Here is a 14,215-nt window from a genome sequence, read left to right on the forward strand (position 1 = left end):
ATTATTTCTCAATTGAATTCATACTTAATTAATTCATGGCAACACTTTAAATATAAATATAGATAGATAAAAATATTCCTATTGAAATTTATAGAAAGCGAACCTCAAATTATGACATATTAATCAAGATTATGTTTGATAAACTGAAAATTTAAATGTTTAAAAATAAATGCTAAAAATTAAGTGTTAAATTTAAGTTATAAATTTTACTTAGAATATTAATTAAAATTAATACAAAATATAATTAGATTTTGGATAAATAATAATATTATAAAATAAAAATAAAAATTATTTTTTATTAAATTATCTATTTATAATTTTTATATATTTTTAAAAATATAGACTGAATTTTGTACACCTATCCTATGTAAAAAGAATCAAAAACCGCAGAAAGTGTTTGTTTCGCATGAAAATGTCGCGCCCAAAGTAGTAAAATACACCTCAATGCACCAAAACAAACCCTAAAACCCTTCCATTTTGTTGCCACCAAAGCGTTCTCCCCCCACCCTTAAACCCTAAGCCCCAGAAAATTCGAAACCGAACTCCTTTCTTACTCTACAATGGCAATGTTCTCACTAGCTATCAGGGCTCGAGCCAAAGCCAACCCTCTCCTAACACGGAGAGCCTTACATTTCCGAAACTTTTGCAACGGCCGTTTTGGTTTATCGACGTCGGAGTCCGACCCACCTGATCGGCCAGTGGCGGGGACCAAGTTTCTGGAGTCTTTCAAAGAAGAGTTCGAAATTGGATCTCGGGTAATTTCACTTGAAACGGGTAAAATTGCTCGTTTTGCTAATGGGGCCGTTGTTTTGGGCATGGAAGAGACCAAAGTTTTGTCCACTGTTGCTGCCGCTAAAGGCGATGCTGATCGAGACTTTCTACCGCTTACTGTAAGTAATATTATTCAATTTTGTCTTCTCTTTTTCTTCCTAATCTAGGGACAATTTGAACATCTTTAGTGTTTTAGTTTTCATTTTGGGTTAAATGTAATCTTGGGTCATTGTTATTTAATAATGTTTTGTTCCAGACAAATGTTCTAAGTTTGCTCAGCTATTTAGGTTCTGTTTGGATTGTAATTTTGCTTTTTGATGTTTACTCTTTGATTTTAGTTTTATATGTGACGTTCTTTACTTTCTATTGAAACAAATAGAAAATAGAAAAAGCATGAACCTTAGTATGTCCTTGAAGAGTGTCCTAAGTATGGGTGAAAGAGCAAGTTTTTGATTTTTTAAAGGGATATGAAATCTGGGTTTGCAGAATTGTGCTTGGTTATTTATTTATTACTGTTTGGTTTTTGCTTCATCAGAAGTTGTTCTATAAAGAGTAGAAAGTAAATTTATGATGAAAACATGACCTAAAATCAAACTCCAATTTTAACATAGTTATTCATATAAAAGTAAAACCATGTATTTCCTTGTGTAGAAAATACAATTATTCTTTTTTAGTTCTTATGAACTTATATTTTCTGATTTTGCATCTAAATCAAGATTTTTTTGCATTTTGATCTTGTAAGCAAGAACGCCCAACAAAATTAATAAGGGGGTCTATTAACTATTGAATAGTAATTGCTCATTTGGTTATTCATGGATTAGACATTTCTCGAATGTTAGGGGCTTGCTAGTGTGTGGTCTCATTGGGAATTTTCTTCTTTTAAGGTTGATTATCAAGAGAAGCAATTTGCTCAAGGTCTGATTCCAAACACATTCATGCGGAGGGAGGGTGCTCCAAAAGAACGTGAACTTTTATGTGGTCGTCTCATTGATAGGCCCATACGGCCTCTTTTTCCTGCTGGCTTTTATCATGAGATCCAGGTGTTGTCACTTTTCAAATTCAAACATGTGCATGTATAAATATATTTCAGTCTTCAATTTGATTGACATTGCTGTACTCAATAGGTAATGGCAAGTGTTCTTTCTTCTGATGGCAAACAAGATCCAGATGTGTTGGCAGCTAATGCGACTTCTGCTGCTCTTATGTTATCAGATATTCCATGGGGTGGACCCATTGGAGTGGTACGGATGGGGAGAATTTGCGGGCAGTTTATTGTTAATCCAACAATGGATGAGGTATAAACATAAGCTTTTGTTAGTTATGGATGCTGATTTAGGTGCCTCTTTTATGATTATTACAGGTAGTCTTAGGTCAAGTGTAGAGTTTTGACTTAATTGTAATTTCCGACTTACTTTTTTTTTTGTATATTGTAATGAGTTGGTTGTTAGATGCTCATCGTAAAGTCATATCATTGCAAAGTTTTTGCTTATGTAGGACATGTTTAGTTGTGTCATTATTAATTCATGGTGTTTACCTTCTTTGTTCACCTCTTGAAGTAAATCATCAGGTTGGAAACTAGCTAATAACTAAAACACTTATTGGAATCATGGCTAGTTAGAAAGGCATATTGTAGGGGCAAATAAAGGTAAAGACTGGTCTTAGTGGCATGTGGTATAGTTTTTTTATTTATTCAGGTTTACTCATACTGCTATCTTTTCTTAAATTCTGGCGGATTGTATGAGATGCTATTGTTATAGTTGGTCTATGTTGGGATGGTGCTTGCAGTGTAGCTCTTATAGGCTTTTAGCAGATGTGGAGTGGCTCAAGATTGCTTTGGATGCTTATATGAACTTTCAATTTCCCCACCTCCCTTCCCTTAGGATCTGGATTAAAATTTTTTTCGTTTAATTTTCCCTCAGTTGATGTTCCCTTATATTTCTCTGTTTGTTATCATTTCTTGGGTTCTGCTCTGGTCTCACCTTGATGGTCCTTTGATACAATTTTAATGTGTCATGCACATTGTATATAATGCTATTTATTGTTATTTGGCGAGGAAAGTTATTAAAAGTTTGTCTAACCTATATTGAAGTTGCTTTTAGGCTTTGTCAACCCTGTAAATCTGGTTACAATGAATATAGATCTGTCAGTTACCCTCCTCTGATAAGTCCTTATTTGATGTGGTTCAGCTTAGTTTAAGTGATCTCAACTTGGTATATGCATGTACGAGGGACAAAACCTTGATGATTGATGTGCAAGCTGGCGAAATCACTGAGAAAGATTTAGAAGCTGGTTTAAGGCTGGCTCATCCGGAAGTGAGTCACAGGCTTGTCATAAACTTTTCTTGTGTATCAATTAATGGAAAATGGCTTTAAGATGGTTTATTGATTCAGGCAGTTAAATATCTGGAACCTCAAATCAGACTGGCTGCAAAAGCTGGCAAACAAAAGAAGGAATACAAATTATCCATGGTCTCAGAACAAATCTTTGAGAAAGTTAGAAACCTAGCGGAAGCACCAATTGATGCTGTTTTTACAGATCCTTCCTATGGAAAGGTGATTACATTTCTCCTTTCACCTCTCTTTCTCTAGATATGAAAATGTTACTTATATACACAGATTCATTTGAGTTTCTTGTTTTTAATTTATTTATTTTAATGTATTATTGGGTTTCATGCTGTGGTAATTTGTAATAATATAGTTTGAACGTGGTGAGGCTTTAGAGAAGATAGCACAAGATGTAAAAAGTGCACTTGAAGAAGAATGCGATGAGCAAAGCTTAAAAGTTCTGCCAAAGGTTGTGGACACTGTCAGGAAAAAGGTGAGCTCTGAATAAAGCTGTAAAATGAGTTTCTTTTTCCTCTTTTTGGCTTAACAAAAGATTTGATTGCATAACAAGTATAACTTTAGACTTTTGGTGATCTTGAGCAATCTTCTAGTTTTTGATGATAAGTAAAAGGGAATTTAAACTTCCTTAAAACTGAAGAAGGGGGATGAAAATTGGATGAGTTTTGCTTCACTCTTATATTATTTCCTATCCTTGTTCTTGAACCTCTTGAAGTTGGCATAGCTCAAGTTGAATGAAAATATCAGGTTGTTCGCAAAAGAATTATTTCTGAAGGATTTAGACTTGATGGAAGACATCTTGATGAAGTTCGGCCAATATACTGTGAGGCTGGCCATTTGCCTATATTACATGGATCTGCTCTTTTTAACCGCGGAGATACTCAGGTTAAGGCACAGTTATCCTTGTCTCTACTTCTACTTTCTAGATATCTGTAGGTTTGACCTTTCTTTGTAGTGGAGGCTTATATTTGATGTTTTATTTCAGGTTCTTTGTACTGTGACACTTGGAGCACCTCAGGATGCCCAACGCTTGGACTCCTTGGTTGGTCCCCCAACGAAGCGCTTCATGCTTCACTATAGTTTTCCACCGTTTTGTATCAATGAAATCGGTAAACGAACTGGCTTGAACAGACGTGAAGTAGGGCATGGTAAACCAATTTCTTAATCACAAAATATGTGTTGTATGTAAAAACGTTTTACCATTTAGATGAGCTTTTGCTTGTCTCTTTTGTTACCCTTAGGAACTCTTGCGGAGAAAGCTCTTCTTGCTGTATTGCCTCCTGAAGATGATTTTCCATACACTGTTCGAATTAATTCTGAAGTCATGGCTTCAGATGGTTCAACATCTATGGCTACTGTTTGTGGAGGTATCAATTTCACTCTGTAAATCAGTTATATTTATTTCCTTTAAACTTTTAGCCTGATGGGGTTTCCTAATACAGGCAGTATGGCTTTGATGGATGCTGGCATTCCATTACGAGAACATGTTGCAGGTGTTTCAGTGGGTCTTGTTACTGATGTTGACCCAGAAACTGGTGAAATTACGGACTATCGTATATTGACTGATATTTTGGTGAGATGTTTTACTTGACCAATTTTGGCATATTGTTTAGGTGACAAATCTTGGTTGCTTTTATTTTATTGAATAATAAAACCTTTAAAAAGATGTTAGAAACCAACACTAGAAACTTTTCTACCTTTGATTATGTATGGAGTGGTTTTTTTCTTCATTCTCTTATTAACTTAATGATTGCCTCTAGTTCTAAGGAGTATGGAACAAGGAGTTAGCTACATGGTACCAAGGTCTTGTTGATAAATACTTTTGTGACCTCAATAATGTGAAGTTGGTAAAGTTCATTAAAACAGTGATCTCTCTAGGGTCTTGAAGATCATCTAGGAGACATGGATTTCAAGATTGCTGGGACAAGGAATGGAGTTACAGCAATTCAATTGGATATAAAACCTGCTGGGATTCCTTTAGATATAATATGCGAGTCTTTGGAGCCTGCACGTAAAGGACGCCTTCAAATCCTTGATCACATGGAACAAGAGATTAGCGTGCCTCGAAATCAAGATGATAGAAATTCTCCTCGTCTAGGTTCAAGTTTTGATTATGTTTGTTAGCTTTTGGTTTTGTACTTAAGTAGCTCAGATACTCTGCAACAATTCATTTTATACTCAACTGTAAATAATGCTCTGTGATGCAGTAACTTTGAAGTTTAGCAATGATGCTATTCGGCGATTTATTGGGCCTCTAGGTGCTCTTAAAAGAAAAGTTGAAGAGGAAACAGGTGGGTGTTGAACTTGAAAAACATTTTGCATTTGGTTGGGGATGTAATCTGATTTTGGTTGTGGTTAAGTTTTTTGATTGTTTCTGCCATGATGGTACTCTTCCTAGAATAATGATATGTACTATTCTTTTAGTTCATAATTGTTTCCTTCATAAATACCAGTCATTGAGTATATAGATTTTCACTCTTCACATTGGACATGGAAGAGGATTTATTTTGTTAGACTCAAGCATCAGTTGGACAGCTATGAAAATTATATTTATGCTGAAGATTAAGTAGTTCTTTTCAATTATGGATGACTGAAGGACACATCTTTTGTGTACTTTGCTGATTACATTTTATTGCTGCAAACTATTGTTGCACATTGTTCATTCAAGTTGATGCTTTTCAAAATTCAGGTGCTCGGATCTCCGTTGGTGATGGGACAATTACTATAGCTGCTAAGAATCAGGCTGTGATGGAAAAAGTGCAAGATAAGGTATTCATAGCATTCCTTATTTTAATTGATGTCCGATATTCCTGTAGTTTGTTTTAGATATATGCAAACCTTTTAATACTTGTTAATTCCAATTCTAAAAGTCGTTGAAGGCTTTTTTGCAAATTTAATGTACTATAATATCAGTACTCACTTTGGCTAGCTAAAAGTAGACAATTTTTTGAGGAATGGTGATTATTTTCAAATTTAAATGCTTGAACCCTTTTGTTATGCTGCTTCAATACTTCCTGTCTATGTTGCTCGGACTCAGGAACAGTTGTTGGGTGCTGCTTTGTTTCTAGATGTCTTACTCAATTGTCTTGAACTTAAGACAAGGGGTTACAACAGAAAAGGGTCCAAGATCTGGACACATACCAGTCACTCTAGGATTAATTTGGTCCATCTTGCTGCTAGTTTATAATATTATGAGCTTGCCTGTTCTTCATTCTTTATCCTAATTAAGTTCCTTGAGTGATCTTTTGTGCTACAGGTTGATTTCATTGTTGGCCGTGAAATCGTAGTTGGAGGAATCTATAAAGGTATTGTCATGTCAATTAAAGAATATGGTGCCTTTGTGGAGTTTAATGGTGGACAGCAAGGTCTGCTACACATTTCTGAGTTATCACATGAACCGGTAGGTGACAAAACATTTCCATTGATTTTACCACTACTTTTTCTAAATGCCCTTTCAGCCTTTCTGATTTCTAGGTTTTGGATGTGGTTCTCTCTTATTGGTTTTTTGGCTCATATATATGGTTGCTCAGGGTCTTGGTGATTTATTTAAGTTTGAAGGATTGGTGAACTTGATGCCCTTTGTTTTGCTCTCAAATTGGATCGCTATTTAATAACTATAATTCACATTAAGCATGTATCTGGTATGATAATCAATTTTTGCATCAGTCAACATGAAAAAAATTCAGAAACTGATGAGAACGCTTCAGAATACTTATCCATATTATGTTTAGGGTTTAGGCATGTTTTTAATGGACGGTTTATTTTACAAAGCTTTTGCGTCAATATGGAAGGCCACACCAACTTACATTTATCTTTCATCAGGTGTCTCGTGTTTCAGACGTAGTGTCTGTTGGCCAGCAAATTTCTTTGATGTGCATAGGACAAGATGTTCGTGGTAATATAAAATTATCTCGTAAAGCAACTCTACCCCGACCTGAATCCGAGACCAAAAGTGTAGTTGAAGGATCTGCTCCTGTTACTAAAGAAAAACCTAATATTTGGGCATCACCTGAGAACATGTCAAAAGGTGAACAGCTGGAGTCCACTCTCGAGGAGTTGGTGCCGAGCAAAATGGAGAATACTGAATCAAACCGATCCGCCTCTTTAATGCCATCAGTAGTAATTCGAAGTGCTGCCGAGTGTGACGAGGAGGAGAAGTCTGCTGGTTTGAGTAAGACTTCCAAAAGTGCTCCTAAACCAAAGGGCACGTTGAAAAAGGGTAGTAAACAGAAAAAGATCCAGTCTTCTGATAACATGCCTGATTTGTCTCTCAGTATTATGTTGTCGGAATCCTTATCTCAAATGGGAGGGAATAAAGAATTTACTTCTCAAGATGAAGGTGAGGCTAATCTGAGTGATCAGAATGACAAGGAAACTGGTGGTAAGACTCCAGTGACACCTCAAAAACTGAAGCTAGGAACAAAAGTTACTGCTAAGATTTATCAAATTCGAGCACGTGGTTTAGTTCTCGATTTGGGTGGTGGAATTCGTGGCATGTATAAGTTTGAGGTACGTGTCCTTTTTTCTGATACTGCTACTGCTTTTTTTAAGTAAAAAATCGTCTCTCCCTTTGTTCAAGTATGACCTTTTATTATCATTTTTTGATTGGCTCAATTCTAATGTTCTATGTTACTTGGGTATCAGTGTTTGATACAAGCATGTGTCTAACACGAGAATATTCAATTTTTTCCAAGTTTTATTTATGTATTTAGAGAGTTTTTGGAGGGTCATTTCCCCATGCTTGTGTCTGAAAATATGTTGAATACAGGTGTTGGGACACTGGTACTTCAAGAAAAATAAGAAGTAGAAGCAACATAGCTAATGTTTTAAAACCATTCCATTTTCTTGATAGGTGCACTATCAACTTACAGCTTAATTATTTATTTAGTTGACTTTGGCAAATCAAGATGATGATGTCCAATGATCGTACTAGTAGAATTTGTTGATCTGTTTTATCTCGGCACCCTGTGATCTCTGCTCTCTTTTAGACATTGGTTGATTAATTCCGGTCTTGTTCTAATTTTCAAGTCCATCCCATTATCGATTTCCTTTCTATAGACAGGTGCTCAAAAGAACATTTCTTTGTTAGAAATATCTAAGTTGTGGTTGCCACACTGGTATATTTGCTTCAGCCTTTGAACCTGCTAACCTATTTTCATTTCCTTGCAGCCCAATGGTGAGAGGGAGTTTACTGTAGGTGACGAATTGCTAGTCCAATGTTCAAGTTTTACAAGTAAAGGTATCCCGGTCATGTCTATGGTGGATGAAGAATGATAGCACATTGACAGTCCTTGCTGGGAATAATGTTCTTATAGATGGAGACGAGATTGGTGTTCGATGGATATTCTTGTTCTGATGGCTGAATATTATTGAATTATCGACACTGTTTTGGTGAACAAGCATGTGCAAAGGTGGATCAATGAATATAAATTTACCCTGAAGTACACGAGGAAGCTTTCTTGGTGGCTGTACAAGCAAGGTAGTCTTTACAGCTGGGCGGATCATAATACTTAAAAGATTTCATTTTTGCATGGGCCCTGTACGATGCATGGTTTGCACTCTTTAACCTCAGGGATTTTGAAATTTTGGAGAATAGACTGTATTGGGAATTTGAAGATATAGAGGAAATTGTAGCTCCTAACCAGATTAGGTTCATTGATTATGAGGTTGGATCCTTCATTATTGGTATATAAATATTATGAGTCGGGCATAACAATGATTGTAACTTGTGAGCAAGGTTATTGTACCGTATCAATATTGATAAAATTATTGAAGATATTACCTTTGTACCGTTTTGATTTTTGTTGCCCGAGATGCAATCTTTCTCCCTGTTTAGAGCCCATTTTTGTTAGGTGTGCCAAAAGTTGAATTAAAAACGAAAGATGTGCAATTTTTGGTCTTCCAAACCGTTTACTAATGCATAATTAAAAATTGTATATTTTAAAAGAAACCAATGCTCTCTTTTATGGAGGGCACTTTCTAAGATATGGCCAATCCTTAGAGATAATATTGCCTGGTCTATTGGAGACGGTGCTACTGCTAGATGCTGGAAAGATCCTTGGATTCCAGGTATGGGACCTTTAATTTCAAAAATTCACCATCCTGCTAACCTTGATTTGGATTGTTGTGTTAGGGAGATGGTCAACTCAGATGGTAGCTGGAATTTGGATTTATTTCGTGCCTGGGTGCCTGAAGTTATAATAAATAGAATTGTCAGCATTCCTCCTCCTCACCCTCACTCTGGTTCGGATAGGATTATTTGGACTCAGTCCGCGTCTGGTGTCTTCTCAGTTCGTAGTGCCTATTGGCGTTTGAAAGAGAATTCTTGGAATCCTCAGGAGGATTACTGGAAGATTGTTTGGAAATATCAAGGTCCTCAGAGAGTACGAGTCTTCCTTTGGCTTGCTTTCAATCAAAAACTTCTTACAAATTCGGAACGAGCTAGGAGGGGAATCTATCATTGTAGCTCTTGTTCTATATGCGGACATGATATTGAAGACTTGGTCCATGTGCTTAGAGATTGTCCTTCCGCGCAAGATGTGTGGCGGCTTGTGATTCCTGATCAGTTAAAACAAAGGTTTTTTTCCGTTCCTTTTCAGGATTGGCTTTTTCTTTACCTTTGTTTTAATGAAAGATTGCAGGATTATGGTCTCACGTGGTCATGCCTGTTTGGATTAGTCGCTTGGCGTATATGGAAGAATAGAAATCTATACATTTTCCAGCATTTATCTTGGACAGCAACGGAAGTGGTAAAAGTCTCTAGTTGTTGGGGCCGTCACTACACCTTCCATACTGAAGATCAATCTAAGAGCAAGCCGGGCTCTTCCTTGATGATCAATTCAGCTGACAATTGGGTGTTTTTATTCACTGACGGAGCTGTAGCAAGAGATTCTGGCTATGCTGCATCAGGAGGAGTGGCTCAGGACCGAGATGGAAATTGGATAGTGGGTTTTAACCGATTCCTTGGCATGTGCTCCCCTTTCGAAGCAGAAGTTTGGGCTATTCTTGACGGGATCCTCATTCTACTTAATAAGGGCTATAAACGTTTCACTATTATGACAGATAATCTGGAAGTTGCTCAGATCTTGTCTAATATGGAATTGGAAGACTCAGGGATTACTGTGCTCCGAAGAACTCTTCGTATTTTGCATTCAGCAGGGGAGTGGAGGATAAAGCACATTCCAAGAATTCAAAATTTCGTAGCAGATCGTCTTGCTAAACTCGGTTTAAGTTGGAAATCAAGCTTAAAAATTATTGATGAGGCTCCCAAGGATCTTTTAGATTTAATTCACGCAGATAAAACGAATGGTTGCTTTATGTAACTGATGTTTTTATTTCACCAAAAAAAAAAAAATTGTATATTTTTTTTTTGTAATTTTGTTTAATCACAGGAATCAAATCACTAGCAATAAGGGTTTGATTCTTTGAAATCCTGGGTTCCTATTGAAGCCAACCTAAAGCTGTTAACCCTCTTTCAATTTCAAGCAATAACATACAAAAGTTAATTAAGCCTATTTATTTTAACTTCAATGGCATATTCTAGCCGACAATAGAAAGATAAAAAACCTTGCCTACCCTCTTCCGTTAAATTAAATCCCAGAAAGTTCTTAGCTCAGAAGGGCCTTATCTTTGACAGTTCCGGGATTGAAAGTTATTGCAGGGAGACTAGAACCTGACAACTCAATTCTCCGATCTTACACCAAGAAGCTCCCAATCCTCTCTCTAAATGTTTTAGCTATAGCTGCAACAACTATATATCATGGCACCCTTATATACAGCCCTAACTGCCTGCTCAAATTTTGCCGATGCAAGGTTCCACGATAAATTAAAAATGTACGATGCAGCATATCCTTGAAATCTAGATCATTTCTGTGAGTTAGGAAAGATTAGAATGTCGGAAAATGTTTAGGATCCGTCATTTCCAATCTCAAGAGCTCCAAGATATCATGAATCTCTGCTGATTTCAAGTGTGTTCCATCTTCCGAATAAAAGGAATGCAGATGGCTTCTCACCTCAATCCAACTGAACCCAACACTCTTTTTCACTCCCTTCTCCCTCATTAGTTTCCTCATATTTGAAACATCAATCCATCTCCCCGCTGAAGCATATATGTTGGACAACAAGATGAATCCAGCGGAGTTTTTCTCTGCTAGTTCGACAAGTTTTCTAGCTGTTCTCTCTGCTATCTCCTCGTTTCTGTATGTCTTACAACCACTTATTAAAGCTGCTAGTGCATTAGCTTCGGGTTGAAATGGCATGGAGTTAATTAATTCTTCAGCTTCAGATAGGCGTCCAGATCGAGACAGCATATCCACAACGCATGTGTAATGTCTTCCCTTCGGCCTTATACCATATTCCAATTTCATTGCACCAAAGAACTTGAGTCCTTTATCGACAAATCCGCAATGGGAACATGCAAATAGAACCGATAAGAGCATGAGTTCATTAGGAGCAACAGAGGAATTTCTTTTCATTTCTTCGAACAAGGCAAGAGATTCTTTTGCAAAACCACTTTCCGCTAGACCTTGAATCATAACGGTCCATGAGAACTCATTTCTCTCCGACATTCTATCAAAGACCTGCTTAGAGCTTTCAATATCTCCACATTTTGCATACATATCAGTTAAGGCAGTGCCCAAGTAAACATCATATTGAAAACCAAGTTTTAAGATCTTGCCATGAATATCCCTGCCTTTCTCTAATGAGGTCAGACTTGCACAAGCACAAAGCACACTCGAAAAAGTGGGCTTTGTCGGAGTCTCCCCTGACAAAAGCATCTCATTGAAAACTTCGAACACCATATCGAATTGCTTGTATTCTACATAACCACGAATAAAAGCTCCCCAGGAGATGTTATTACGAGTAGGCATGTTATCAAATAAATACTTGGCTTCATCCATTTGACCATTCGTACTATAGCCACCGATCATCGAATTCCACAAAACAACATTTTTGTTTTTGATCGAGTCAAAAACTAACCGTCCGTCTTTAGTTTCCCCACACTTACAGTACAAGTCAACAAGAGAGCAAGCAATAAAAAGATCTCCCTCAATCCCGATTTTCATAACATGTGCATGAAGGTTCTTTCCTGCTTGTAAATTCTCAAGGCTAGCCAATGCACAAAGAATACTAGAGAAACACGAGATTGTCGGCTTAAATCCTTCTCGAACCATGTTTCGAAAGAGTTTCAGTGCCTCTATATGATCACCATACTGACTATACCTCGCAATTATTGCACTCCAAGAAACTTCATTTCTTTGTGGCATCTCATCAAAAATCCTCCTTGCCTCTTCCAACTCTCCCATCTCGACATACATATCGAGTATTGCTGTCCAAGAAACAACATCTCTTGTTTCCATTCGATCGAACACCCTCCTAGCCTGATCAAATTCATGCATTCTTAAACACAATGTTATCAAAGAGTTGGAAACTGATACATTATTCTCGAACCCGGTTTTAATTATCAACCCCAAAACACTCATTCCCAAATCAAAATCACCAATTTCTATACATGCGCTAACTATAGAACTAAAAGTAACTTGATTTGGCTTAACACCAGATTCAAGCAACCTTACAAAAAGCTTCAAACCATGAAAACTTGACCCGTTTTTAACGAACCCAGTAATTGCAGCTGTCCACGAAACCACACTTTTAAATGGGTTCCTTTCGAAATACCACATTGATTCTTCCAATCTTCCATATTTCATTAACCCCGAAATCAATAACGTCCATGTAATATCGTTTCTTTCAGGCATTTCGTCGAACATTTTCCGTGCTTCACTCAAATTCCCCCACTGAATATTAGCCTTAATCAAACAATTTTGAACAACTAAATCAAACCCATTAAAGTCCTTTACAATCTGATTAGCTTCAGATAATTTCCTGAATTCAAGGTACATTATTAATAACTTGATAGCTATACATCTCTCTGATAAAACACCATTCTTGAGTAAATGGCAATGGAAGACAGTTCCTCCAGCAACCAAGCCTTTGTCTGAGAATATCTTTAACAAAGAAACACATTTTTGAATATAGGAGTTGAAGCTTTTGCTTGGATTCGTCAAGAAAAGGTTCTTCAACGCAGTTTTCATCCCACTAAAAGTTGCGAGGGAAACAATTTTTCTTTTATGAAATTTGGTTTCTATTTAGAGGAGAGAGTTCCACGTGTTAATCTGCTATTGATTGTTGGAATGAAAAAGCCATTAAAGAAAATATACCAATTTAACAGGATCTAAGGCCAAAATTTCAACGATTAAGGATTTAATAGCAAGTATGCTATGCCAATAACAATGCCTCTTCTTTGACTGTCTGTCAAATCATTAATTTTAAATACTTCCTTAAATTCAGTGTCAATTAGTACTTTTGCTCTAAATTTAATTTTTGTTGTACAGAATTCGTTGTACAGCAAGCACAAAGTATACTTTTAAATTCACAGGAGATTTTCTTTTAAAGATCAGCCTAAATTGAAGAGAAAGAGAACATAAAATATTTAGAAAAACATGTTTATATTAAAACATGCTAGTATTTTATTGAAAGGTTCTCTGCCCCTCAACTAAGGATTCTTTCTCTTTATATAGAGAAAGATTGGTTTTTCCTTCTTCTGAAGATAAGAAGGAATCTTATGACTCAGACTCCTTTTATAGATACTTTTTGATGACTCATACTATTTTTACAGACCTTTATTGAAGTAGAGATTTAGAGAATCTCATAGTACATGACTCATACATAAAACAAAACATCATAGAACAATGAAACATCTAATCACTTTCATAGTCTGTACTAATGTCGGAAGTGAGATTCAGCTCTTCAATCTTTTTCGCCTTTTCTTCTTTAGCTCTGTAGCGCTTTGTCTTCAACTATTTAAGCTTTTGTTCAAGACTATCATGTGAGCTGTTATAATTTCTTTCTACATCCATAGGTGATGTCCTTTCCTATGAATCAGTCCAAGCTGGCGTGTTTTCTCTTACATTGCTACAAAACCATGGATAGTCTTGTAACCATTCTTTTGGATCTGATATATTTGATTGATAGTCCTCTAATGCTTTTTTCAACTGTTCTTGATAAGGTGTCGGTGGTTCAATCCTTAAGTCCCATGGTGCTAA

The 14,215-nt window shown here is 36.5% G+C and overlaps 2 protein-coding genes across 2 annotated transcripts; one reads left to right on the forward strand and one right to left on the reverse strand.

Moving 5' to 3' along the window:
• The first annotated feature begins 402 nt into the window (after positions 1 to 402).
• Positions 403 to 8,891, forward strand: LOC105798341 (polyribonucleotide nucleotidyltransferase 2, mitochondrial). Its single transcript, XM_012628377.2, has 16 exons — positions 403 to 890; positions 1,656 to 1,811; positions 1,896 to 2,066; positions 2,958 to 3,083; positions 3,162 to 3,323; positions 3,469 to 3,588; positions 3,861 to 3,998; positions 4,099 to 4,261; positions 4,355 to 4,480; positions 4,556 to 4,686; positions 4,992 to 5,211; positions 5,321 to 5,404; positions 5,803 to 5,882; positions 6,370 to 6,513; positions 6,936 to 7,622; positions 8,283 to 8,891. Exons 1-16 carry the CDS (start codon positions 561 to 563, stop codon positions 8,385 to 8,387), a joined length of 2,943 nt encoding a protein of 980 aa, XP_012483831.1. The 5' UTR covers positions 403 to 560; the 3' UTR covers positions 8,388 to 8,891.
• Positions 8,892 to 10,686: 1,795 nt separating this feature from the next.
• Positions 10,687 to 13,508, reverse strand: LOC105798342 (pentatricopeptide repeat-containing protein At2g13600). Its single transcript, XM_012628378.2, has one exon. It carries the CDS (start codon positions 13,202 to 13,204, stop codon positions 11,000 to 11,002), a length of 2,205 nt encoding a protein of 734 aa, XP_012483832.1. The 5' UTR covers positions 13,205 to 13,508; the 3' UTR covers positions 10,687 to 10,999.
• Positions 13,509 to 14,215: the final 707 nt, after the last annotated feature.

The sequence above is a fragment of the Gossypium raimondii genome, chromosome 9 (assembly GCF_025698545.1).
Source record: "Gossypium raimondii isolate GPD5lz chromosome 9, ASM2569854v1, whole genome shotgun sequence".
NCBI classification, from domain to species: Eukaryota; Viridiplantae; Streptophyta; class Magnoliopsida; order Malvales; family Malvaceae; genus Gossypium; species Gossypium raimondii.